Consider the following 27,521-nt stretch of genomic DNA (forward strand, 5'->3'; position numbering starts at 1 on the left):
AATCTAGACCATCGACTCCATCCCTCACCTTCCCACCTCGGCCAGTTGCTCCAGAGATACTGGATGCAGGACTGATGAGGCCATGGCTTGGCCCCCTTGGTTAGCGACACTGATGCATTATCAGGGGATAGACAAAATAGGAGGCAGGGGGTTGAGGGATGCATACACCTACAGGAATTTTCTTGAGGGCAAGAGCAAGAAAATAAAATTTTCTGGGAGACCAAGGTTTTTAAGAAAAATATAAGACCCTTCTCCAAACCTTGACTCTAGCTTGTGGCTTTGCATATTTAGTTACCTCTCACCACAGCGTAGGACTTGGGCTTGAGTACTAGAAGCATGAATGGAATTTAAGAAATTAACTGTGAATGTGCAGAGTTCATTCCACAGGTAAGATTTACTGCCATCAAAAAGCCAGCATGAAGGTTTTCGGGTCTGGACTGCCACTGCTGAGATTTTGCATAGAGTCATCACCGGGATTCAGACTCATGATACAGCAAAACTCTGACAAACTTGGATGCGATTACACCGAACAACGCTGCCTCAGCAAGCCATTTTGGGCACGTTTCCCTCTTCCTTTCCAACATACCTTCCCAGCAAACTCATTAACCACACTGATGCACTAAAAGTGCTTGGAAGAGAAATGAGAACACAAGGACCGAAAACAATTCTTCTGCTAAAAGACCTGGGTTTTATGTTTGTTGTTCGTCTGCACCTTCCCTTGCTCGGCTGCGACACAAAGGAAATCTCTGCAGCTGATCTGGGACTTCACAAACCAAGGGATTATGTGCTACAGATACTGACAGGCCCCTTTGCTTACAGCCTGGCAAACACCACAACAGTAATCTCCTCTCTGAGATAAAGTCCATCAATCTTATTCCTACACCAACCCATTCCCCTCTGCCCCTCAGACAGAGCTGGAAGAAAAGCCCTTTTTGGGATGGATGCTAAAATCTTTCTTTCCTCGGCACCATCCTATTTTAACTTACTCTTTCAGCTGGCCTCCCGTCAAAGTCAGGTCAACACATATCCATTTTCTGTGCTGAGCTGACTAGTTTTCAATAACAATTTCTCCTTCGTTTTGTAACAGAGATCAATAAAACTGCCCCTCTCTCATATTGGCCGAGATTCCAGCAACATCATTCGCTCTTTATTGTTGCTGCTGCTTTGGTTCTTTTTTCTTTTTTCCTTTTTTTTTTTTTTTTTTTTGGCAAGGCACAGATCAATTTAACAAGATGAAAATGACTTACACTTTCACTCAAGGTAAAATCTGCACTTTCTAACCCAGGATGTAATTTACAATCCTGTCATTAAATCTGTTAATCCTATTATTATGAAGATAAATAATTACCCATAGCGAAGAAAGGGATTCCCAACAGAGTAGAATTATATTTTCCATCAGTAATGAAAAATATCCCTGCCGCAGTGACACTGGAAATACAGATAGTGAGTACTCCCAAGAGTCCCAGGAAAGGTTTGCTACGCAGGCAGTCCTTCATGGAGCTCGAGAGGGTAGCAGTCAGGAGAATCAGCATCAGGCTCACCAAAATCTTGCCCCTGGCCAAGAGACTGGTCTGGTGGAAGTCCTTCCAGAGGCTAAAGGATGCTAGTGAGTAGAGCTGCAGATCTTGGTGATCCAACTGCATCTTGTGCATCAGTTTACAGAATTCACTCTCCCACTTCTCCCCAATGAGGTCCTGGGTGACAGAGCCATACGTTTGGAGGTAGTAAGTGATTTGGATGGCTCTGGCTGATTTGACTCTCTGGTCCTTGCTGTTTGGCACTTCCATGACCCCTCCGAGCTGGTGGCCAATAAAACTGCTCCTTCCATCCTGGGAGAGAAAGTAAAAAAGATGAGCATGTGGTTATCCTGCGTAAGATGTGACACAGTGATACCCTTTGACTCTACCTTCCTTCCACAGACATGCCGAGAGCTCCACTCAAAGGCCACTGCAGTCAACAGGAGTCATGCCATTCACTTCAGTGGGCTTTGGGACGCATCCCTGTTCCCTGTCACAGCTCTGTTTCTTACTCATTTTAGACTCATTTGCAAGTTTGTTCTGCAGTTCAGGGGCTGCTCAGATACTCACTGTGGTCCCAGATGTTTGGAGACCGAAATGTAGCATGCAAGCTCCTCACCTCACAGTGCACTCCTGCATTTTATCTCTGACAGACAACAACAGATCTCCGATTACTGAAGTATGGAATGTTTGAGATGAAGATCAATTTCTGGAAGATTTGGGATTTCCTGAAACTTTGGAAATGCTTTTAAAAAGTTGGAAATGTACACAAAATGAGGTCTGGTTCCTCAGTATATAGATGTAAATGTAGACAGATCCACAAAGTTTAATAGCTAGTCTAACTCTAGAAAAATATAGTTAACATCAGATTTTTTAATTGTTTATTTGAGATTTCATGGATTTATATCAGTGGCACAGAGAAAAGAATCTCCCTTACACCTCAATTTAGTCAGGATTTGCTTTTTTTATATTTCAAGAATATACACCTTACTCTGGTCTCACTTATTTCAGTATATGCTAGGATATAAAAACCTCCATGACAATCAGTAGAGGACATATCAGGTGCACTCAGGATAAGACCCTGTCTATTTACAAGACCAGACCATTTTTTTTTTAATTGTGGAGTTATCTGATCCCATTTAGATGTGGGGTTTTTTTTTCTCTTTTTGTAAGAAAGGTCCTTAAGGAAGGTCCTTGCTTTTAAGCCACTGGTTATTCTAGTTCTCTAGAATAACTGTGATGTGCCCCTTTCAAGATAGTGGAAGTTTGCACGGATTTAGAAGATCAAACCTAGTTGCAAACTGAGGAAGAAGACTCAGAAGATATTGGATAAAAATGTCCTAGCACAAGTAATCTCTTTAATCAAAAAACTCTAAACTGAGGGATTAAATGTCTGCTGCACACCAAATAATAACATTTTGCTATTTTTTTCTGTAAATTGAATTGCAAGTTTTCAGATTTCTTTTCTCTTGCATTTAATAAAAACACAAAATTCTCAAAATATTTAATGTACAAAACATCTTGCAGCAGAGAGTTCACATGAGATAACACTCTTTGCCTAGATGCGCTATGGGAATGAGCTAACTGACAGCTTAAATTTGGGAGATGCCCTGCCCTACACACATGCACATGGAAGCAGTCATCTGCAAAAGGCCAGAAGCATTTGGGGAAGACACTTTTAACATCTGTTACATCCAACATTAACTATTTCTAGAAACCCCTGTGCTGCACGCAGGTCTTGTGCTGAAATTGCCAGACCTGCTCGTTGTAATGATTCCCATCCTAAGGAAAAATCAATGAAGCAAGGTACCAGGCTTTATGAAACATAGATGTCTTCTGGCATGTCTAGTCATAGAGCAAATAAATATCAGAAATTGAGAGACAGCGCTGAATATGTTTTATATACTCACCTTGTCTTGTCTCTGGTATGTAAAGGAGGTAATGCTCCCACTGAGAAATTTCTGCCTATGCCTGCTTTCATGGCAGGAGCTCACACTGTTTTCAGCATTTGCCTGCCACAGCCCAGGGTATGTGACAAAGTGCTTTCCAGAAGTTCATTTTTTCCCTATTCCCAGTTGTTTTTTCCCACTGAAATAACGGCTTCTGGCAAGGTATCCTGGCACTAGCTGACATGAAAGGTGATCTGCAGTCTAAGCCAGCTTCTCAAATCACCTGAACCCTCATTGCAAATGTCGTATAAGCAAAGACAGTTAGCACAGAGGGGCAGCTGGTGCTGTTCGGACTCCAAAAGATCCTCGTCTCTGCCATTTCATGTTAGAATCCTGTTTTGATTCATTATTTCTATTTTTCTTTTTCTAAGGATGGGTCACACCTAACACTCATACACTCACAAAAGTTACATTTCCAAGCTGGTAATTAAGGTTTGAGCAATGCAGTCCCTGCTTACATCAGATTCAACCTCGCAGTCAAAAATCCCCTTTGGCATCACTTTGAAATTTTAGGGAGAAATGTCATATTTCCTCAGTATATATGCAGTGTTGACATTCAAACATTTTCAACCACTGCAGGATACTTTAGCAGCGCAACTCCAAACTCAGACAATGGACTGTAATTCAGATTTCATTGATTCACTATGCAGCACACACAGCAAGGTTACGGGAAACTTTGCGATGACCATCTGCCTTCCTCTGCAAAAGGTGCACTGAACGACGGCAACATTTCAAAAGAGGCAACAGAGCAGGCACAAATAAATCATGTTCTGCCGTATCTCCCGTGAAACAGAAGATAACGGCTATTTGTTACACTGATTTACAATAGGGTACCCAGCTCATATGTCAGCAAAATAGAGAGCAAGCTTTCAGATGGAATCGAGGAAATCACAGATGCTGAATTACTCTGAGGTTGTTTTATCCGTTCCTTTCCTTCCAAAGGCAGATTGCTTCCTATCTGCGCAAAGGTTTTGCCTTTATTGCTTTTATAGCATGAAAACACAAACCTGCCACCACGGCATTTGGGAAATTGGGCCCTTTTCTAATACAGCTCCTATGTTGTCTTTGCCAAATGCTCTAAGAGGGATCAAGGTCCTGTTGTGCTGGGCAGGACTGTCACAGTAATGGTTACAATCTCAGCAAGGAAGACAGAAGAAAGATGGGGAAAAATACTACCTTTCATCCCATTTTACAGCTGGAGACTGAAGTGTAGGAAAATGAAGACCCAGTGTTGCCAACATGACTTTCAGCATCTCCCAGAGGCCTTCAAGCCAGGGACCTCACTACCTCTTGGTGTCTCATGGGCACTTCAGGGGAGTTATTCACCATCCCAACTTCTCTGTTGTCCTCCAGAACCACCTTGGTGAAAGAAGGAGACGTGAACGGCTAAGCTCTTGGGCTAAGCCTAAGGTTTGGGAAATAAAATGAGGCCACAGTGACTTGTATAAATGAGGCCTGAAGACCAGACAGGTTTTGAACAAGATCTCTCATTCCATACAGTTCTTTCATGAAAAAAAACACTTTCTGCTGTTAATTAGCACGTCCTTCCTGGTATATGCCCACATGATGCTATTTTTAATTTCATAATAATGGTTTCATACTTCAGACTACAGATCCCTTACACGTTTTACCTACATATGTTGCTACTTTCTGATCTTATACATAGAAAAGCAAACTCAAAATATAAAGTAATAATAATACTTATTGACTGTACACCATTGTACACCCATGTATAGCCAGAGAATCTACAACACAAGATGATAACTGTTTTTAGCAAGGTCACTAACATGGTTGGAACCTGAATTTCAGATTCCCAGGCTGTGTCCATGTGTCTTTCTCTTTTTGTTTTTCTTTTTTTTTTTCTTTTAATGTCTAATGAAAATTTCACAGTGTCTGTTCTCCCAGAGGACAAAAAGGGCCATTGTCCATTCTGATGGCAGCTAATTGTCTGCAGATCTGAACACCTTTAAAAATGGCATGAAATATAGATCACTTACTAGGGCATGTAATATTGGATCTTAAACAGGGACCAAGAAAAAATCTTTACCTCAATGGATACTATTAAATTTTTTTGTGTGTAGTCCCTTCTCTTTTTCTAGATGTCCCAAAGCCATTTGGTAGATTTAGACTCTGAAAGGGAGGAGGACGAGAACTGAGGACTCTCAGAGGAGTGTGAGATGACAGATGTGGACAGTATCGTCCTCCTTTTCCTCTAGCACAATGGACTTTGTCACCTGCGTTTATGCAGACCTGGCCTTGCACATGGTTGAAAATCCAAACACCTTGTCAGCTGAGCAGTAAAAATCACTAAAGGTGAATGGATGAATGTAGAATGCAATATTTCAAGCTAGAAACTTGTCTGTAAAGGATGCCTGGACCCTTAATATCCTAAAAAGATGTGTAAATGGCATGGGGATGTTTGGCTTGCTCCGGAGCTGAGTGCAGGACCTCTCAGATTAAATAAAAGCAGCTGCTCCTACTGAGTTAAATGTCTTTTGCTGGTGCTAATGTAAGCATAGATCCTTTCAGCTTGCAGCTGACAGGGATACTAGCAATACTCCCTCACTACTAAATTACCCGGGACGTTTTTTGTCTCTTTAATGATGTCAGGGCAGCTACTGCAGCCCCAATTCCCAGCCCAGGGGTTCCGTGTGGTCGCTGCCCACTGCCACACCAGCCCTGGGCAGGATGTCTTCTCCTCCCTGCTTTGAACGGCACCAACCTCCACTGATTTCCTTCTCATGAGAAAAATGGAAGGTTTAAGGGTTTTTTGAGATGGCATGGCTCCTACCTTCCCAGTACCCTGCTCAGTGGAAGTTAGGGTTGGTGAGAGGTTCAAAAGTCCTTTCAGATGCCTGGCAACGAGGAGAGGACCCTTCGTACCCTGCTGCCATATCACTGTCATTTAAGTACATTCACAGGACCTTTGCCAGCAAATTTATTTCTATTTTCATTTATCTTTAACTGTTACCTCTTATCAACTGAAGTAACGGATAATTATCAAGATACATTATAGAAATGTTAGGATAAATGATGCAAGCCTGGTTAACCTCTATTTTACCTTAAAAGCTTAAAAATGTTCAACGGAGGGCAACCAGGAATGTCTGTTGAAATATATTGTGTGATAAACATCCTAATCAGATCAACGTAGTTGTTTCTCCCCATGATAAGGACATTCTTACTCTACCAAACATAAGTCATGGGAAGTATTACACTAAAATCCACAGAGGTTAGGATGAAGTCAGTTACTTTAGTTCACCTAAAGTTTTCCAGGTAAAAAAATTAAAATCCCCTTTCATTTAAGGTTTAACGTGTTGGGTTGCTCCTGCCTCCCTTCAGCTTCACTGCAAAATTTTGGAGGGAGATTTTTTTTTCCTCAGCAGAACTGATTTCTCTGTCCCTGTCCCTAGTATAGTTATCCATGGAGACCTTATACCAGTCAATCTCTATTACACAGCCACCAATTGCTAAAAATTCCTGAAGGATCCCTTTCCAATGGTCACACGTAATGCCAGTTTATGTCAGTGTGACAGTTTTCCTGCCCTCAGAGCTGTGTCGGTGCTCTTGCACATCCACCAGACTATTTGTTGTGCTTGTCCCTGTGCAGCTATTCTGTAGGGCTCAGTGATGGAGAGAGAGGGCAGGGCAAGTGAGCCCTAAGGGCAACACGTTCGAGGTAAAACTGCACCTCAGCTGGCTGGGAACAGGGACACAGCAATGGCCAAGTGGTCTGTTCACTCGGTAAAAATAAAATGTATTAAAGTGACCATGAGAAGCTATGCAGGAAATAATTCTCTAGGTCTCTGCTGCTATAAAGAGCAATTCGGTTATTTCCAGCTATCTAGCAACGATGAGGTTCAGCTCATCAGCAAATCAAGCAAATTTGGTTTATAGTCACTGAGGAGAGTCAGGTACATGCAAAGGATGATCCGCCCCATCCTAAAGTACAGGTCAAAACCAGACTTTCTTCTGCAGTTGCCTGTCTCTCTCCATTTACAGCAAAGGCACAAGATTACTAAAGACTTGATTTTAGCTTTTATCAGGCTAGAAAGTTAGGCAATATTAACCCACCTTCAGTGACAGATGAAAACACGAAGCTAGCTGACTTGTCTTGTCATCCCTGGCTAACATTGGCCCCTTCACAGGCATGTCCTGCAGGTTAACAAACATACAGACCTTGAACTCCCTCCCAGCGAAATCAAGGATGACTAGTGTGATTTTTAAATTAAGGAGATGTCTACCCAGAACACTCAAAAAACAACCAGAACCGTCTGGCACCTCTCTCTGATGAGTCTGGGCCTGTGTTCCTTTCCCTTAATACTTTGGGTTTCTAGCTTTTGATCTGGTAATTTGAAAAGAGACAAGAACAGAAGAAAAGTATTTCAATAGACTTATATACTGTAGGATTAATAATGGAGAATAAGGGTAATGTTCCTAACATAGATCTATTCCTTCCAAGTAAATCAAATTATGGAAGAATTCATAAGGGTGCAATAGAAAAGTGTGGTTGCTATTAGAGAGCTCTTCTCTGTGGAGGAGCTTCTAGTGCTGGATGCACTGTATTTCTGAGTGGTCCTCCCCACTTTGCTCCTTAAGTATCACTCTGTAAGGTTTTCATAGAATCATAGCATGGTTTGGGTTGGAATATACCTTTCAAGGTCACCTAGTCCAACCAACCTGCAATGAGCAGAGCCCCGTCCAACCTGACCTTGAATGTTTCCAGGGATGAGGTGTCTACCACCTCTCTGGGCAATCTGTTCCAGTGTTTCATCACCCTCAACTGGGCACCTCTGTCAAGAGAGTGGAAGCACAGAAGGAAAGTAGAAAAGGCTAGACCTTCACCTTCTGCTTCCCTTGAACATCCCTCAGGAATGCAAATACAAGAAAAGCCCTCTCCCTCCCAGACCAGCTCATTTCACACCAAACCTTCCCTCCTAGACTGTATTTTACCTCTACACCCTTTTCAAGACTCCTTTACTCTTTATCCTATCTTCAAACTCTTCATTGCTCAACTGACCCCTTCATTCTCAAGGTCAGATTCCCATTCGGTCCATCTCAGATCTTATCCCAGCTCTTCTGGGAAAGGAGGGATAGGTTTACTGCCCAGTTCACCCCCAGCACAGCTTTGTTCCCCATTTTCCCACCCGTGCACCCAAGGACACAGTGATGTCCTTGAAGCTGCTGAGTAATACCCATGTTGGCTGTGATATCACACCTCTCCAAGGTGGGGAAGGGTATTGCTGGAAGATGGAGGGGGTTATAGACAGCACAGAGAGGACTTCAAGCACTGGGAGGTAATTTTGCAGCATAGTTGGTCTACCTGCCTCCTTCTTCCCTCTCCTCCATCAGGAGCAAGATCACAGGCACAGCACTGAAATAGCTTTGGTACTGACAGTTCATGCAGGTGAACTGGTGACTGTACCTCAGCCCCACAAGACGGATCTGGGGGTGAAGGACATAGTTTGCTTTGGGTGCCCAGCAGCCTGGGGACTAGTGGGATGGTTTGCTCAGGAGGAGAAGGTGGCTGGCTCAGCACAACTTGCTGTCGGTGACACAAGTTCACCTTCCACAGGAGATTTGAGTCAGCAGGGCCTCTTGAGTCGTAGGTAAGGCTGAGTGTGTAACTCTATCATGTCGGGTCTTACAGTATCACTGTCCTCTTGTTTCCAGCAGTCATAGAGACACAGCTCCCTCCCCACCGTATATTGTCCTTTGAGTTTGTGCTCTGCCCTGCCCAGGATCGAAAGCCCCTAAGGCAGTCACCTTGGGCTCAGCCCTCTGCTTTTCACAGCCCGTCCCTGCCAGTGGATCACAGAGCAAAAAGTCAGGCTGCATCTGGCCCTTAAATCCCCCAGGATGAAGGATGATGGTAAAAATAATCACCATAGACTAGAACAGTCCCCTACTCATCCATGAATGAGTTCCTATCCAAGGGATGGCTGTGAACAAACCAAGCAAGTGGGAAATGTGCTCTGTGGGGGGATTTGTGTAGCAAGAAAGTGATCAATGATGCAAAAGAAGTGGAATTTGTTATGATTGTAAAATAAAAGCAGGGCTAAGGAGTAGGGTGCCCTAAAGAGACTGGAGGTGTGAAAAGGTGGGAGGCAGGAGGGAGGAAATACAGGGTGAGCGGTAATGAAGCAGCAGTTCTCATTGCACCCTGACCACCCAGAAAGAGGTTAGGAGAAGGCAGGTGGGAGCAAAGTTGCTTTGGCATCCTCCTGCAAACAGCAGAGCTGTGTCTCCCGTGCCATGTGCCGCTGTGTCAGTGGCAGCAGATCAGCACAGCTCTGCTCGGGAGCCGCTGCACTGCAGTCCCTGCTTCAGTGCTTGCCATCTTCCCATCCCCCTCCAGCATCCCTCCTTCCCACCTCCCCGCAGGACCCCAGGCCACACAGTAGCATCAAGCAGAGTGGTAATAACTTAGGACTGGGTTTAGTTACCCTAAACTCATCTCCCCCCCCCAACATCCCAACAGAAGAACAGGAAATCTCAAACATTTGCACCTCAAAAGTCACACTTCAGACTGGGCAGCACATGTGTTATTTCTTCCTGCTGGCATTGATCTCCTCCTGGGTATCTGGTTTGCAAGCCCTGCATGGCCATACTGCATGGCTCCAGACCTGTGTGCAGGGACCCATACAGCGCAGGAGGATTCAAACCCCATCCCCAGATCTGGGGGGTCTTCCCAATGCCCTGTAACAGGTCAACATGCAAAGGGTGAGTAGTGGGGGAAGAGGGAGAGGGTTGCATGAATAACTCCAGCTCTGTCTCTGGTCTAGAAAGGAGCAGGGATTTAGTTTATGGGTCAGTGTCTTTCTTTCACCATACATAGGACCATGCCCTGATTACCGGAGATTTTTGAACAGGGTCATATTCCCCCACCTGCACTGTTTGCCTGCCAGCTCCAGACCACAGTGGGTTGATTCAGCTAACCAGGAGACTGCACTGAGGTGTGGGAATTTCCTCAAAAACTGTTTTTCTACCCCAGGACCTCCACACTTCACATCACCAAGCAGGACAGCCTTCACATTTGTCATATATTCAAATCCTGCTTTATGACAGATTTTTGGAAGGAGGTGTCACCTGGCCACATGGAAATCCAAGTTTCTGCATTGCATTATGCAGTTGTGGGCCCCCACCTATGCACACTGGAACAACATCTAGGAGCCTAGCAGGTGCTAAGTCACGAAGAATACCCAGGTCCAATTAAAAAACAGCTGAGTTTGTCTCCCTAGCACAGTCAGTGTTCATCCAAAAAGATTTTGTGTGTGCCAAGGAGAAATGTAGGTATGAATCACTAAGGAGACAGCAGTGTCTCAAAGACAATGTGCAAAACACCAACTAAAACACCAGTTGAAAACTCACACTCGCGTGTGCAGGCACGTGTGTGAAGAACAGTTTTACCGCCTCTCATATTTGACAAACTCTAGGAATGTACCGCATGAATATTTTATATTAATGAATACGCCATATTAATTCTGATTTCATCCACAGCAAAGGAAGAAAATTACAAAGAGCATAAAAAGACAAGAAATGTTTTTTCAGTGCAGGTCAGTGGTTTATCTAGCCCAGCCTCTGTTCATTTCTAAAGCATGACACACCAGGACAGTATCTTCCATAACAGGACTGGAAGAGGCTTTTAGGATTCTCATAGTTACTGCAGATTTTCCAGCTCTTCAACAAACAAAAAAGTGAAATGAGCTGCTGGGAAGGGGGAGAAAGAATGCAACTGTTCATTTTTTAACAAAGAAATCCTTCTCCAAAATGCAGGGGTTTGAATGAAATTGGCAACAAAAAACAAGCAAGATTAATGAATTAAAGATACTTTGTATCTCAGTGAAATCCAAGAGAGTTTTGTTATCTGAAGAGGGTCATTGCTTTCTCCAAATGTGAGTGAACAGGGCAATATTCTACCAGAATGCTTTCTGTCTCTTGTGGAGGTATAATCTTAAAGCTTTCTTAAAGTCTGTGGAGTTATAGGCTAAGCAAGACCCTAATTCCTAAAGTAAAAAAAGAAAAGACAGCAGAACAGTAGAAAACACTAAAAAAACAAGAAAACCTCCTTACTTGTTACCTTTCCATATCAATAAAAGCAAAAAGGCACAAAACAGTTGCAAAGCTTCACCACGCACTTCATACACCCAAGCTGAAGGGTTCTGAGGGGACAAGAAAGGGACCCAGTAACTGCCCCTAAAAGGAGATCCTAAAAAGCAGTCACACCTTTTCACTGACAGGTTTATAGGCCCTCTTGCTTTGTGTGCATCCCACTGTGTACCGCTTCTAATTGTTTTCCCTACACTGCTTCCAGTCCAATACACACAAGAAATAGGAAGAAAACCAGCCAGGAAGCAAAAGGAACTCAATTTGCCTCTTTTTATTACTCTTTCTAAAGGAAATGTTAAAAAATAAACAGTAGAGAATAAAAAGTGAGGAGTAAAGCAGATCCACGGGAATCATTTACGCTCTTACAATCTGAAGTTTCAATAATGACACAGAAAAGGGTGCTTTTTTCTTTTAAATTATGTTTTATGTTGGCAAACATCTCTAATTTTCTCTTGTCTCTGCTCTTCCTGGCTTCTCTGGGGACCAGCAGACAAAGTACTGAAGTGCTACGATAATGTTTTATCAAAGGCAAGAAGAAAAGAAATAACTGAGAATCAGACAGAGCCAAGCGTGATGTGGCAAGATTTTGGGGCTAGCTTGGGTTTGAGGTTAACTTCCAGCTAAGCAGTTTGCAGGCTTAACTAAGCCCAGCCTTCAAATGCAAGGTGCTGCTGTGCTCTTATCTAAGTCCTATCAGGAGCTTCCACTCTCGCAGTGCTCAGTAAGGTATAACAAGGCACTATGCAAAGCAGATACAGTTAAGGACACTTAACATTTCCAGCTGAAAATGATTCCTTTTTAAGAGATAATTAATCAATTTTCCCTCTTTTTTTTTTTTTTTAATCTCAAACTTGGCATTGTGAAACAATTTCTCCACCTTGAAGCATGCCCCCTATCCCTCCAGCACACGCTGTTTTTTAATGAGTTTGGCCATTTGTTAGCTGGAGAGCGCCAAAAAAATGTCTACTTTCAGATGTTTTTCCTTTTTTTTTTTTCATAATGTTGGACCAGAATCTGGAAAGGGGGAGTGGGAATGAGGCATCTAAGTAGGCCTGTATTTATGCATTAAAATATAACTGAAGCTGGGGTTTTGGATCTGCATATGAGATAGATGACTCCCACCCAAGGTACTTTCGAATTCAATGTGTTCAAGGAAATTATTCACCCCCACATATGAACATCAGCAGGTAGTAAAATTTGTAAAATCTCTCTCAAGATCACCTCGTAACGCCTGCCCTTCTTGAGAAAATCTTTTGTTCTTAGTAGCCCATAGAGCTGAAGGTGGTGGTGTGTTTTCTTTAATTCTTTTTCCAATCTGAAAAAAGTAAGACTCAGGGCATCATCTTCACTTTGGGTTTCTCATTGTCTCCCATCACTGGAGAGTTTTCCCACTGGAAGTTTGCTGACATTATAAGGGCCAGCTTTATTTTTTCAGCCGTACTCTGTGGGAGAGGGTGTTTTCAGATGGCACAAAGCACATTTGCAATGTTAAACAAGTGTTAAACAACAGCGTGTGACAACCTGAAAATTTTGCATCAGCCTAAAACCTTCATCTAGAGATTGCAGGAGTCACTAACAACCACTGCTTATCAAGCTCCACACGCTGGGAGCAATTCATCTTGATGGAGCTTTTGTGCTGCCGAGGCCTGGGAGGACCAGCAGGTACTGGGTACTGGGTATAGATACTGATACAGGGTACAGCAGATGCTGAGGTCTTGGTTCAGACCATATTCACTGATCACCAGTGAGGTTCTGGCACGGTCCAGCCGGAGAAGCTGCCCATGCTCCAAAGATCTTCCCATCTGATGCTGGAGTTTCCTTAGTTGCTGTATTTCACCAAACAAACTGGGGATGTTGCCAAAGGAGGGGTCCCTTCCCTCTCTTTCCTGAGCCTGCACCGCCTCCCTGCCAAGCTTGGGAGCAGCAGTTCGTGTGGCATGCAGTGAATTGGATTGGAGAACTAATCCAGGTTTATGCAAACTCGATGGGAAGGAAGGAAAAAAAAAAAAAGAAATATTTAATCCCCTCCTTGCTGCCAGCTGGCTGAGGGTTTCTTTAATTCCTGTGCTCAAGCCGCATACTCCAGTGGTGGTGTCAGCTCTGCAACACCTCAATAGCTTCGTCCTTAGGGTGGCTGTATTTCACGGCTGAGTATTTGTCCTTTCGTGCGAGTACACAGTCGCTATTAACTTCAAGCAGGGTTTCAGCTTTGGATGTGCCTTTTCAGCCAGAACAGGACTCAAGACATGAAAAGTCAAAATTTGGACTCTGAGGCCCTGAGTCAGGCTACCTAACCAAACCTGACAGGTTAGAAAAGCCAGGACTACCAGGCTGTCTGCTGGAGCAGAAGAGAAACGGGACACCTCCAGAGGGCAATTTTGATCTTAAATGGGCTGAATCGCATTGTTAGCGTTTTCAGTCCCAAAGCCTACAGTGTCCCAAACCCTAATTCAAATACTTTCATTAAATGCTTAAAGCTAGGTTATATGCATTGCTAGATTTATATGTTAATGTAGGGCTATTGTTAAGAATGAATTCAAGATGTATCATCAAGTAAGATGAATATTTAGTTACTGTGAGTAAGTACTTCTGAATAAATGTAGTATATTAATTGATAATAATAACAACCATCACCTTTTCAACTTATCTGAGACATTTCTTTGCCAGATATCAAAATCCTTTCCCCAAATAGGCATTTTAAAGTTACTTTAATGTAATCTATGTTTTGAAAACCCAGGCTTTTCAGAGTGTTCTGGAGTGCAAAGTGATTTTGCAGTTTGTATTAGTACAATCTATTTAGAAAGGGTTTGGTTCTGGCAGAACAAGAAGGACCAGACTTTTAATTTTAAAACAAAAGTGCTGCAGATGGTCAGACTTTGTGGTATCTAGCCACCTTTGGATTTCAAACAAATAAATATTTAGGGAAAAATTCTGATAAAGTAAGCCAAAGAGTAATTAGATTGTAAAGCACTTCCAGATGATAGAACCTCAACATTTGTCTTCCAACTGCTCTCCAAAATCTCCGTTTCGCTCCTACAATAAACTGCCAACGTCTGGCAATCTGTTTTGCAGGAGGATGGCATTTAATTCCAGTTCCACCAATGGAAGCTAATTGCTTATTCATATTAATGTATTTTAGTTCTTTTGCAACTGTCTAATAATAATTTCCAGAATGAGTCTTTCAAAATCCTGTCACACATTTGGTGTGAGACAAAGCTGCAATGGACTTGAGAAAAAGACTTGATTTTCCCCATGAAATTATTTTGGAAATTTTTTTTTCATGTCATGGACATTATTCCCTAGGTCATTCAGAAACGCTTCACCTGACATAAGTCTTTGCTATCAAGATCTCCAAATTTAGCATATTCCCATACTTCTGGAAATTTTATGGAACTTTTCTTTTTGTGTGTGTGTGTGTGTGAGATTTGATATGAATGTACGGTGGGATTCAACTCACCTAATTTTAACCAGCTGAAAAGTAAATGTATAATCTGAACATTCTTTCTCTGGTCGATGATGTCTCTAAAGGGTGAATTCATCCCCACCTAACGTAGGTGTTTAGAAAAAGTGAAATGTATTGCTTCTGGAGGTTCACCCTTCTCTCCTCTGATTGCATGTTGGTCCCAGTTTAGATTAGATGCCAAACATACAAGGGATCAAATTAGAAGAAATATATTCCATCTTTGGTCTTTGGGATGAGTTTTTCCATCTTGACTATGAGCATCCACAAACCACTACCTCATGGACCCTCAGTGGCAGGGCAGGGTCACAGCCTGAATCTGCAGACCAGACCAGGTACCATCGGCTGCAGCAAATGCCCTGACATTGTGGATGTTTGTCAAGAAGAGGAGAAGAAATGACCTAATGCCACAGCCTGTTTCACAAACATCACCAATCTGTTCCTAGAGGCTTGGTCTGCAATCACACTCAAGTTGGACAAAGAATAGTAGAAACAATACAGCTGAATATTTTGTAACTATCCTGCTCAACTGAGTTTTAAGACTGCTACAAGAACTTTTCCCTGGCACAACCAGAATACAATTAATGAATGGCAAAATCCAACAGGGACAAAATGGAGCCAATTTGTGACATTAAGGGTATAAGGATATTTGAATTTGAAGTGCTGGGGAACAATCAGATGATGCACAACATGGCAAAATGACTTCAAGGTTGGCCCATCCAATATCCACAGTCAGCACAAAACTCCAGAAGAAGACTGATTTCATTCTAGAAAGATAACAAAAGGACCAAGGCAAAGCAACAATATATCAAGGCTTCACTGATTATTTAACACATCATCTACAGACTCCAAAGCACCATTCAAACCAAACATACAGAGTTATCTTTGTCCTGCAGAACTTGATTTGCAAGAAGGTGAAGGATTAAGGACAACACCTAGTAGTGTCAGAGTCAGAAGTAAAACTAACTGCCCTTTCTGCAGGGCCTGCAAAATCCCAGCTTTAACATCAACTTTGTCTTTGACCTTTGTCCTACCGTTTAAGCACTGCATCTTCAATGTGACATTTTCCAAACTCAGCTAACAGGTATTTGTTCCAAGGGAGGACCCTTGATTGCCCTTTGGGGACCAGAATGCAACCAAAACTCTTCAGAAAATTGTTTTATTTCCTGTTTGGGTTTCTAACTGCTCTGGTTCTGTCTGTGTAAATTTGCTGACTCAGCTGCTGCTGACATATCCTCCTTGTTTAATACTACCTGTGAATTTCATTCCCATGCAATTCAATTCCACTTCCTGATAATTAATAGAGATGTTAGATGAGATCAGACCTAACACAAATTCTCCAGATACCCTGCAAGATACGTTCCATAAACTTGTTACATTATCATTTATCATGATTCTTCGTTTACAATCTTTCAGCTAGTTTCCAACCCACATGACTGATGTCCCATTTCAAGTCAACCTGAATTAATTTTTGTATTAGGATTTCCTCATAATCCTGCACAGGCCAGGGAATGGGCTAGACTGACCTTATAAACCTTTTACGTCTTTGACCTCTTGATGTTACACAAAGAGGCATGAGATTGCTCGTAAAACTCCAATAGCTGTCTGACTGAATTTCTCCAGCAGCGCCACAGCACACCTTTATGATGGGAAAATCAATGTAAGGGGGAGAAATGTCTGAGTTGCAGCAGAATATGAATTCTTGAATATATGGTCCCACACCAAAATCACCGTCCAACACCCCAAACTGCCCCTTCACAAAACAGCATCTGAAATGTTAGGGTGAAATGACCTGTTTTAACTTTATTTTTGAGGTGACTATTCTGATGAAAAGATCACTGAACATATGCAATTATAGTATTTGGCATTTATATAACACAAATTTCCCTTCAAGGATGTCCTCCCACCTCCAAAATCTTACATTAGAGCCAAGAAGATGGTAAAAGTTATAAGGATACAGGCTTTATTCTCTTAGAAGAAAAAAAAAAAACTTCTTTAAAATTACATTCTTATCAAAAACAAAACCTCAAATACTTTATGAGAGCAGGGGAGCTCTTAAGCTTGTCAAGCTTGTGAAATTTATTTCAGGGTATATACCTAAAGCCTAATACTTGTGCTAATCTTGAAGCCTGGGGAAAGAAAGGATTGGAAAGATTTGTAAATATTCAGAAATGTTCATGTTTCGTTGCTGGTGTCCCAATTTCTATGCAATTTACAATGATACATCTTTTGTGCATCAACTGAGTGACCAGTGTTTTTTACATGCAGATGGAAAATCAGTTATGGACAGGAAAAGTAATGTTAGTTAACAAAGAAACACCACTGGTAGAGCATTTATTACCACACCTTTTAGCCACTTCTGAAGAGAAGTGGGTTTGTCATCTGGATCCCAAACTCTATGTGGTACGATCTCTTTGGGGGGATATTTTGTACTTATCTGTGAATAAAACCTCACTCAGTAGGACAGGAGTCAAGAGTTTGAGCAAACTGAAGTGTGGATTTTAAGGAGAAAAATGCACATGAATATTTCCGTGTTGCATCTACTCAGCACTGAATTTACTAATGTATTTTGTTAATGAATTAAAATCTACTTTAAGAAACTGTCCTGGAAAACAGTTAGGAAAAGGGTGATTTATACTTAAGTCAGAAGTCCTGTCAAACGAGGGATTGCATTGCATAATGAAGTACTGCTAACAGCATCTTTCGTCTTAAGGAACCTCAAATTGTTTTACAAATGAAACCTACTTGGAAAACTGGAAGCGGGGACCACTTGGCCCATCTACGCAGTGCCTTGATTTCCAGTGAAAAATGGCATTAACAAGAGCCAGAGCACCCCGTTGGGGGACACATTCTTGTCCATGGGAACTGCGCCGTGTCCTCAGTCACGCAGGGATCCTGTCAGGCAGAGCTGGTGGGGGGACTTCATTTCTCTGCAATTTTCAAACCAGAGTGACCTCTCCTTCCCCAAAGTTTGAACACAGGAAAACATTTCCTCTTAAAGTAACTTTTTCCCCCCCCTCCTTTATTTTCTAATTGAAAGTATAACGTGAGAGCAAAATATTTTGGAAAAAATTTTGAAAGAACAATTTGAAAGAAACATTTCAACACAAAAAAAATGGAAGCATTTTGTTAGGGACACGTCAAAATGAAATGATGAGATCCTGTCCTTCTCTTTTCTTCCTCCAAGACAAAATTAAGGGCAAGGTAGACACTGTTTCACAGATGCTTTTGATTTCAAGAGTGCTGTAACTTCTGATAGAAAAAAAATCAGCTGAAATTTTATGGGCTGGCCCTACATACAGCACAGGTAATGTGTGATTTAGCACACGTAATACATGATTTAACACAGAAGCAGCAAAATGCTCCATGGCCACTTCTGAATCGTAGCACCCTTTATGAAGCTGTTGACACATGTGCAAAAATACACCGTGTATGTGGTAAGAATAACACCTCCCCATCAGACTGACAACACTTGTGTAACTCTGGTGGAAACAATTATGCAAGGTGTAAGAAAAGCAAGACCCTGTCTTACACAAGGGCATCTTTTCTGTCTTGCTTCGGTACCTAACTTGGGCACAAGTTTTAGGTGCCCACTGAATTGGTCGTATAGGTGATGTTTATCCCTGTGGAGGTATTCAGTGGCATCTCCCAGGTCTCCCATTGACTGCACTGCGCAAGGAAATTAATTGTGGTAGACTGGCCCATTAGGAGCTTGATCTTTAATCCCAACTTGCATACCCTAAGTAGGTGGGCTGCATTACCCTTAAAGTCTCTGCACTGTGCATTACCTTCAAAGGCTTGGGACAGGTAGGCAGGCCTGCCCTTTGCCTTCTCAGATGCCCTCAGAGTAGACCAACAGGCTTTAGGGCTTGTGCAGTTGATATTTTCAAAGAAGAATTATTCTGGGAGACGCGAAAACATTTGCCATCACATGTATTCGGGAAATATTACACATTCGTGATGTTGACTGACTTTTTCCATCTTAGATATAGATCATTACCAGACAAAAACCTTTCTGCAATATTAGCAAGGTAGTGACATGCTGGTTTCACAACCACGATTCCCCTGGCAGCTCCCTGGCTGCTGTACCAGTTTGCTAGCAAGAGGGGGCTGGAAGAGGGCATGTTTGTTGCCAAAACACTAGAACCAGGGAGAAAAGCTGATCTGGCAGGCTCACAGCTGTGGGAGGGCTGTCCAACGCCTTGCAGAGCTGCTGCTGGTCATACAGAACCGGCATCATGCAAGAATTACCCACCAATGTGTGAGCGGGGTTAAGGATTAAAAAAAGGTTCAGGAAAATTTCTGTGCCATACCAGAGCTGCCTACCAACAAATTATTCTCAGATTGCCCTTCAGCTAGTTCCGCGGTCATTCTTTTTAGCTGGAAATCCTCCTGCTGCCACCAGATCACACTTGCTAGTGTCATCAAAGATCTCCAACCACTTCACCCAAAACTCCTGCTCCCAAATTGCCTACCCAGTGTAAAAATGAGGTTAATTCACACCCAGTGAATCCAGGGCCAGGGCAATGACATGTGCCACTGCATGCGATCATCTCTGAAATACTTAGAAGCTCTGACACTGCTCTATCCCTTTGTAGGATGCTTCACAGCCCTGCTATCAAGAACTTTCTTTGCTACCTGTTCTCGACACGAGCATCTTGCACTCTGGTAGGTAGGAAAACAGAGAACAGGACTAATACAGTGAGCAACAGAGGTATAAAAGACTTTATAGCTTGCCCTTCCTGCTTCCCATCGTCTTTCCCTCTCTTTTCCATCACACACAGCACCTGCTTTCCTACTCTCTGGAAGACTTTGTTTCATCTGTATTTAAAGCTGCTTTTCAGCTCAAATCCCAGCCACACACAGCACGTCTCGCTGTTTGCACTAGGAGTTTGCAATGGATGTGGGGTCTGCATAAATTAAAAGCTTTCTGTAGAAATGCAAGATCATAATTTTACTAACTCAATTCACTCCTCGTGGAAAACCAATCAGCAGTTTTTTTCACTATGACTTCTGTAAAAACATCTGTGCAGGGCTCTGCATAAGGGTCTTTTATCTCTTAATGGCTGGAAAGGTTTAATATAGATTTTGTTCTTAGCTTACTCTTTTCAAAAGATGCGTACACAATATCTTTCAAAAGAAAGATATGTGTGCAATATGCATACCCACATATACATAAAGGACGTTAAATAATTCAAGAACTTTTTAAACATATTTATTAATTTAATTTTGTCCTTACAAAGTTCCTCCCACTTCTACCACAGGACATGCATTTAATCAGTTAATGTTGGTTAAAGGATCTCCTTTCCTCTCCTCTCTTCTCATCTCCATAAAAGCATCTTTCTCTGGCTGGGAAGATAACACATCTTCTTTGCTAAGGCTCATCAATTGTATTCTCTCACCTTGCTAGTATGGCGGTATCTGAATTTGTTTTAATTCTTGTTACAGATAGCAAGAATACTCATCCGTTATAAATCCCGAAGGAGAAGTTCAGAGCCCTCCAACAGCTCACACAGCCAGTACAGTAAGGGACTCCGAAGACATTTTGGAAAAGCATAGGGATGGTCGAGATTATATGTTATGTCAGCATAGAAACACTGCCGTGTTAACAGAATGTTTAGTAAAGGAAGTAAAAAAAAATTCTGTCCATAGAGGAGTAGCTATTGTAGGAAGATGGCAAAGTGCTAGCGGATTTTCTGCCTTTGGCAAGTGGTTGACAACCATCCCAGATCCACAGTGACGAGCAAGTGTTAGTAACTGAAGGGGCTTGCAATCACATCTTCCTTTTCTCTCCACCCAAACATCCTTCCAATTGCTTCTTTGTTTTTATACATATTATGGCAAGGTCTGCGGAACGCCTGGCACTGCATAAAAGGCCATGCCCCCAGCAAGTGTTGACAAAACTAAAAGTTGGGAGAGAAAGGCATGAAGCAGCTGACCAAGGTCATCTGAGAGGTCAATGGAGAATATTTCTTTGGGGTGTTCGACGTGGCTATTAGTCTCAACTACTAGACAGGAAGGAATGAGTCCCACATCCGAGGAACCTTCTGTCTATGGCCCTGGTGGGGTGAAGGTGGAATTTACCCCAGAGACTGATATGGACAGTTAAGTTCATAATTGAAGAACCGCAGTGCAAAAAGAGTACCCTAAACCCCATCCTTGTTTTGACAGGTTTCTGCTGTCTTTCTGCTGTTTGTTTATGTTGGGATAGCTTGTCCAGGTACAGGTTAAGCCGGTTTCATGTCCCTGGTGCAGTCACAGCTCATAGTCTGGCCTTCCTTTTAGGAAAGAGGGTTGTCTTAACATTTGGTCTATATCAGAGCTAAGAAAGAGATCTTTTCTAATGTAATAAGCAGAGGAAGGAGTGGAGAATTTTCCTAAAAATGTAGGGAAATAGGGAAACACTTGATTTCTTGCCCATGTGGAGCAGGCAGGCTGTTTGATCACCTCCTCAAGAGCAGATAGCTGCAGGGACATCTCCCAGCAAGGGCACAGCTAACCCACCACAGACACGAGCTCCACCAGCCCCTCCAGGCAAGGACGGTGAGGAGCCCTTCCTAGTGCTACCAGACAGTACAGAAACACAGTTTGAAGAGCAAGGGGGTCTTTTTTAAATTTTTTTTTCAAATAACTTTCCCAGCCTGTGAGCCAGAAGAGGTTACTTGCCTTCAAACATCTTCTGCTTGCTTTCATGCTACTGAGCTGCAACTCCGAGCTCAGCCTGCTAATCCTGTCTTGATCTGAGAGGCTGAGATGAAAATTATCTGCAGCCTCCAGCCTTCCTCTTCTGATCTTCTCCCTGCTCATGTTTTATTATTTTGCTTTGACTTAGCAGGTTTTGCCAGCCACAGAGCACTTCACAGGATCCTGAGCCACAGGTTTGGATTGGGACAGGTGGTATCACAAATGGGTACAGAGCCAAAGTGCCTCCAAGGAAGGATCTGGTGCTTGAAGTCAGCATAATCTTGTACTTGAACCAATTTTACTGAAGGAATAATCAGTTTGTGGATATTATTGATATGCAGATGCCTGCTCTAATTAGGTGGGCTCTGGTTTCATATCCTCTATGTCCCATGGAGGTGGCTTGTGTCTCAGGGTCATCTAAGGAGGGATTAATATTAGAGCAGTAGGAAAGACTCCAAAAAACGCAAATGGAGCACGACTCATTTAAAAGTACAGCTGTTAGTGTGAGGAAAAAATGAGAATCTGGCCAGTAGCAAATCTGCAATTACAGGTTTCAAGATGCTAAGTGAATGCAAGTAACTTTTCTACTTAAGCAATAAAGGATTCAATATTCAGCTGATGTGTTTATCACAAATGTGGTAATAGAGATGTCTGTTTTGTTGGCTGCCGTTTAGCCTAGTGTTCATAAAAGACTAATAATTAATTGAAGGAGGTATTACAAAAAATGATCTGCTTACAAAGGCTCCTTTTAACCAGCAGTTGTCATATTTGTTCTGATTTCAGAGAGATAAGTTCCAAGTTATTATATTTTCTCGGACAAACTAGCAAAATAAACATGAAAAGAAACAGTAAAAGTGAAACACCTGAAAAAATGCTTTCATGTGTTGGTTTTTTTTCTCTGGGTAAGGACTGTGTTCAGAAATCATTTTCATTCATTGTAGTGATTTTTTTTTTTCTATTTTCATGATAAGGACAGAAAATTTGCTGAGGTTATTGGTAAATCAGGGTCAAACCCCAATCTCCTTCCTCATATCTGATAGTACACAAGAAGTAATCCCCATGTAATTAATAATTCTCTCTATATCAACAAATACAATGTGCCTCAGACCATATTCTGGCCCTAGGGGCAGAGGTGCAACATATCCAAGCAGATATGCACTGTTATCCCCAGAATAGAGTAGATACACCAACCAGGAGTGGACCTTTTCCCATGCTATCTCCCAAGTCATGCCCAGGCACTGTCCTGGAAACCTTAATTGACAAAAATGATGCCACAATTTGTCAAAACTTGCAATTTAACATTTTGATGACTGATGGTCAGTGCTTAGTGTAGGCTTGCCCAGTCTACGTGGTTAGGGCACAATCCAGACCCCAAGCATAGGAACACTGGGGTTTTTTTTGCCCTGGGCTGGGGAAAACACGAACAATCTTGCTCCAAGATGCATTTCAAAAATCTTCCTCAAGACTTCATACATCCAGCTTTGTTTTCCTGCTCTGCCATGGTCTATCTGCATGACCTTGGGCAAGTCACTCTTCTGGCTGGGCTGCAGACTGCAGCGTAGTGTAGCAGTAACCGTGAACAAGCTAGACTGTCCCCAAAGAAATGGGAGCAGGCGTTTTCCTGCAGCCTGGTTCACCTGGCCTTTCAGAAGGATAAACTAGCCTACAATCACCCCTGTGTTGCCAGGGTGATTTTAAACCCACCTCAGGCATTTGAAACCACACTGCAGTCTGCACTCTGGATGTAGGTGCCATCTCTCTGCTCCTCCTCCGGTGAGTGGAGAGACCAAAACTTCCTGACTTACAGAGGGGCAGTGAAGGTAGATGAATTCAAGGCTATAAGCACTTCCAACACTACAGCAAGTAATGATTAAACAATCACTACTCTTCAAAGCCACATTTTCTTAGGAAAAGTCAAGCAGTTTCATTATATTTTGTAGCCCAGTAACAGCTGTTTCAGAATTGAAGCTGTTTGCTGAAACCTGCTTGCACGGCTCTCACAAAGTGCCTGTGAAAGACCTGCACGAGCTCACCCACAGCCAACCTTCAGCCAGCCTCACCTGAGAGAATCGAACCAATTTGGCCTCCAGCAGGAGACCAGAGGGACAAAGTGAGAGCTGTTCACAAGGCTTGAGGGAAAGAAAAAACTACAAGACATTTTTGCAGCTCCCAGATGGAGCAGGAGAGGGGTTGGAACAGTTCAACATTGTGATTCCCAGACCAGTACAGGTTGATTCTTGATCCATGTCAGCCACAGACTAAACATATCTGGACACCTTCATGGTTTGTAAACCCAACGTATTGTTCTTAGAAGAATTTTATTCAATTTGAGGCCGTTATTAAAAGAACAAGACAGAGCAAAATCTAACAGTACTAACAAAGCAACGTGTCCTTTGAGAAAGTGAGGCAACCTGCTGGGTCCTTACAGTGCAGGAAAGTTTAGCTGAGAAAGCTCCCAAGGACATGGACTAGTGAGTGTGATGAACACTGGTCCACACCAAATAAGGGCAGGTAGATTTGGCTCTCTTTTTTGCATTCACATGAGGTCTAGCCACAACTGCTCCTTCATATCATGACTCAAGTAAAAAGAAATAAAAAACTTCATAGCTACAGCCACAGGGACTGTTTCCCTTTGCTGAACATCCAGAGACTGATCTACCCTAGCGGGTGCAGCATCTGAGATATTTCTGGTTAAACACATCTAGACAGCCCAAAACTGGCAACACAGGTCTGGGTTTCTACAGCCTTTGCTCAGGGGTGCAGAGAGACGAAGGTCAGTAAATAGCCTGGGACCCTGGATTAAACCAAGATTTTGGCCATGGCTTGCAGGACAGCAAAAGATATTTGCCCACAGCTTTCTAACCCGTGGTAGATGGGACAACAGAGATGATAGCGATGACCTAGTGAATTAATCTATACAAAGCAGTAATTTATTCCCAGCAGCTGGAGCCAGAGACCAGAGGAGGTGAGTCTCTGAGGGCAAACCACAGCTGAAGGCCAGCCCAGGTTCAGGGCTGACCGCAGTCCCACAACAGAGTCCTCAGCATACCAGAAAAGAGGAACATTGTAGCAAGTGTGTTTCTCATTCTCAATAACACCAGGGACTCTCCCTATCCACAGAAATGGGCTGTAATTGTTAGCTTCTCTTTAAAGTGCAGTCACAGATTTTGCTGGCTTTACGTCCCTTTACTGAGAAGTGGGTAGAAAGCTGCCTGTTCTGTCCAACTTTAAACCTAGATACTTAAGAGCATTTATTCCTTCATCTGGAAGATGATACACAACAACTGTTTGGGGGACTGGAGGTATCTGTAAGAATTATCTACCACTCACTTTTATTCCAATAAATTGCTAATCCAGACCATGTTATTTTTTCCTGTGCTTTTACCTTTAGGAAAGGAAGAGCTGTAGGCACTCTACCAGTAATGAAACACATTGCAAGTGACCCCATCCTACTTTTGCCAAGCTCATTTAGGGTTTCTCTACACAAGAAAATTAATCTGGATTGAGAGAGTAGAACGACTATTTCTGTGTAAAGCTGGGTTATAATGATGTTAGTCTAGATCATTAGTGTTCTCCACTGAACTAGTTTAATCTTGACTTTACAAATAAGCAAAATGGAAAGAAAGCACTTTAATTCTGCAATAGCAGGATTGTCTTCACAGCGAACTAAAAGATAAAATTTGTTCAGGGATATTTAATCCAGAATAACTCATGTTTCTGAGCACTTCTTGCACTTAGGACTTTCCAGTAGCAGCAAGGACACCTTCTCATTTCCACAAACTCAACTCAAACAGCCACAACTCCGCACAAAGCAATTGCTGTAACACCTACAGCAATGGGACCAAATCCCAGCTGTCCCACCTGGTCCTTTTTGAAGCAAAAAGACCAACAAAATCAGCCTATGTCTCTGCTTCAGTTTTTGGGGCGGGGACTGACTTTACTTTTTTCCTGGCAAATGAACAGTAACAAGCAAATGATAACTTCAGGATCTGGCCAGTACTTGCAAGAGCAGTAACTCCCTCATCCCTAAGGATCTCTTTGAAAAAAGGGAGACAGGTAACCCCAAAGACCCTCTGTGGTTTACAAGAAGGACCATATCCTCTTCCCTACGACCTGGGCCATGAGTACCTAGTGTGCTAGGGAGTTTGTTTCACTCTGTTAAATAAATCCTGACTCTGGTGCAATGCCTGGGGGAGCATGCGGATACACTGTAATTCGCAGAAACTTCTTTCAGCAGCCACCTGCAAACTTTGCACCTTATTTGTTCATAAGCTCACATTGTCCAGTCTGGGTGAACTGGATTGCTCCAGACGAGAGAGAAAGCAGACGGGTGCTTGTGTGCCAGGGAAATACTCCTGATAACATTTGTGCCAAATTGTTTATTCTTTTAATTGAAAGGACTGAAACTTCTTTCACCTTTTACCTTGTTTCGCCTTTGCTGGAAGCCTCTAGCTGATGGGATCCATCCCAAAACTCCAACCCATCCATCAGCTGCAGAGTTCAATATTTTCACACCGAGAGGAAAACTTCCACCTCCCTTCCCTTTCTTTGCATGCAGGTAAAGGGAAAGAAGGCAGGACACCTGAAATTGCTTCTAGTCCAAACCTCCTGCTGCTCCTACGGCACTCGCAGAGGCAGGGAGATACAGGAGCTCACTGTGCATTTGAGGAAAGCCTTTTCTGGCCATATTAAAGATAAATTATCCCACCACGGCAGTGGGGGTGGAAAAGGTGACAGTGAAACCCCAGCTCTCAACCGACCTCCCACCGACCTCCTGTCCCTTGTCCCCGATGTATTAACCCCTCAAGGCATTGCAAGGTCTCCCGGTCCCGAAGCTGTTCTCCACTCCCTGCTTCTCCTGGTTCGTTAGCGTACAGTCCCCCCACCCTCCCTCCTCGTACAGAACAATAGCAAGGCACCGGTTTTAGCTCCTTCCCGAGGAAAGCCCAGATCACACACATTTAGATAGAGAGAGATAGATATGATTATAGTTCTCTTTGCTGTTTAGGACAAGAAATGAAGTGCTGCCTCTTTAATTGGCAAAAGCATGCAGTAAGAGCATACCTTTAATTTAGTGTTGGGATAGCTCACTTGCACCCTGGCTGTTGTCTTATTGGAGAGGGCAGCCTGCCTCAGATCCTCTAGCACTGAAATAATATCATCCAGCACGCATTTCTTATCCTGATTTCTCAACACACACAGATGGGAAAAAGTATAATTATAGCCTTTGTAGTTCACCTTCATTTCCAGCACGGCTCGGTGGATCTGCAGGATCACATCAGCCTGATGCAAAATATTGCCTCCGGGTTTGGAGAGGAGAATCACCCTGCCATACCTCCCCGGGGTGTGCAAGTCCGAATACAGCTGGCTTTTGGACTGATCGAGGGAAAAAAGGCTGCTGGCTAAGCTCCTCTCGATCTTGGCCAGGCTGTGGCTGGGGGCTACCAGGCTCTCCAGGTCAGTGTCAGGCTGGAAGCGGTTGAGCAGGCTGAAGCCGAAGATGATGGTCAGGACTGCGGGCACAGTGAGGAAAAACACCGGATGCCTGCTCACGAATAAGCCCAGCTTGTAGAAAAACGACTGGAGCCCTCTGTGTATCACCTGCCGCAGCATGATCCAGCCTGCAGATGCTCCTGGCCGTCTTAGAAAGCACATGTGACATGTGTAGCTCCTTACCCCTTCCTGTCAGTTTCCCTTTCTCTCTCCCTCTCTCTCTACTACTCCTTTAAAAGACTGCAGCAAGTTGCAGCAAGACAGCCAAATATTGATCAATGGGGTGTGTGTGTGTGTGCGGGTGTGTGTGTG

At 42.9% G+C, this 27,521-nt stretch overlaps 1 protein-coding gene across 1 annotated transcript; it reads right to left on the reverse strand.

The window, feature by feature from the left end:
• Positions 1-295: 295 nt before the first annotated feature.
• LOC104161097 (patched domain-containing protein 4-like) lies at positions 296-27,371 on the reverse strand (the record flags this gene model as incomplete). Its single annotated transcript, XM_009699416.1, has 3 exons — positions 26,781-27,371; positions 1,349-1,829; positions 296-328 (listed from the first exon to the last, which is right to left on the reverse strand). Coding segments are annotated over exons 1-3 (1,105 nt in total), but the record flags the coding sequence as incomplete, so codon positions are not given.
• Positions 27,372-27,521: the final 150 nt, after the last annotated feature.

The sequence above is a fragment of the Cariama cristata genome, unplaced genomic scaffold (assembly GCF_000690535.1).
Source record: "Cariama cristata isolate BGI_N322 unplaced genomic scaffold, ASM69053v1 scaffold3294, whole genome shotgun sequence".
In the NCBI taxonomy this organism is placed as follows: Eukaryota; Metazoa; Chordata; class Aves; order Cariamiformes; family Cariamidae; genus Cariama; species Cariama cristata.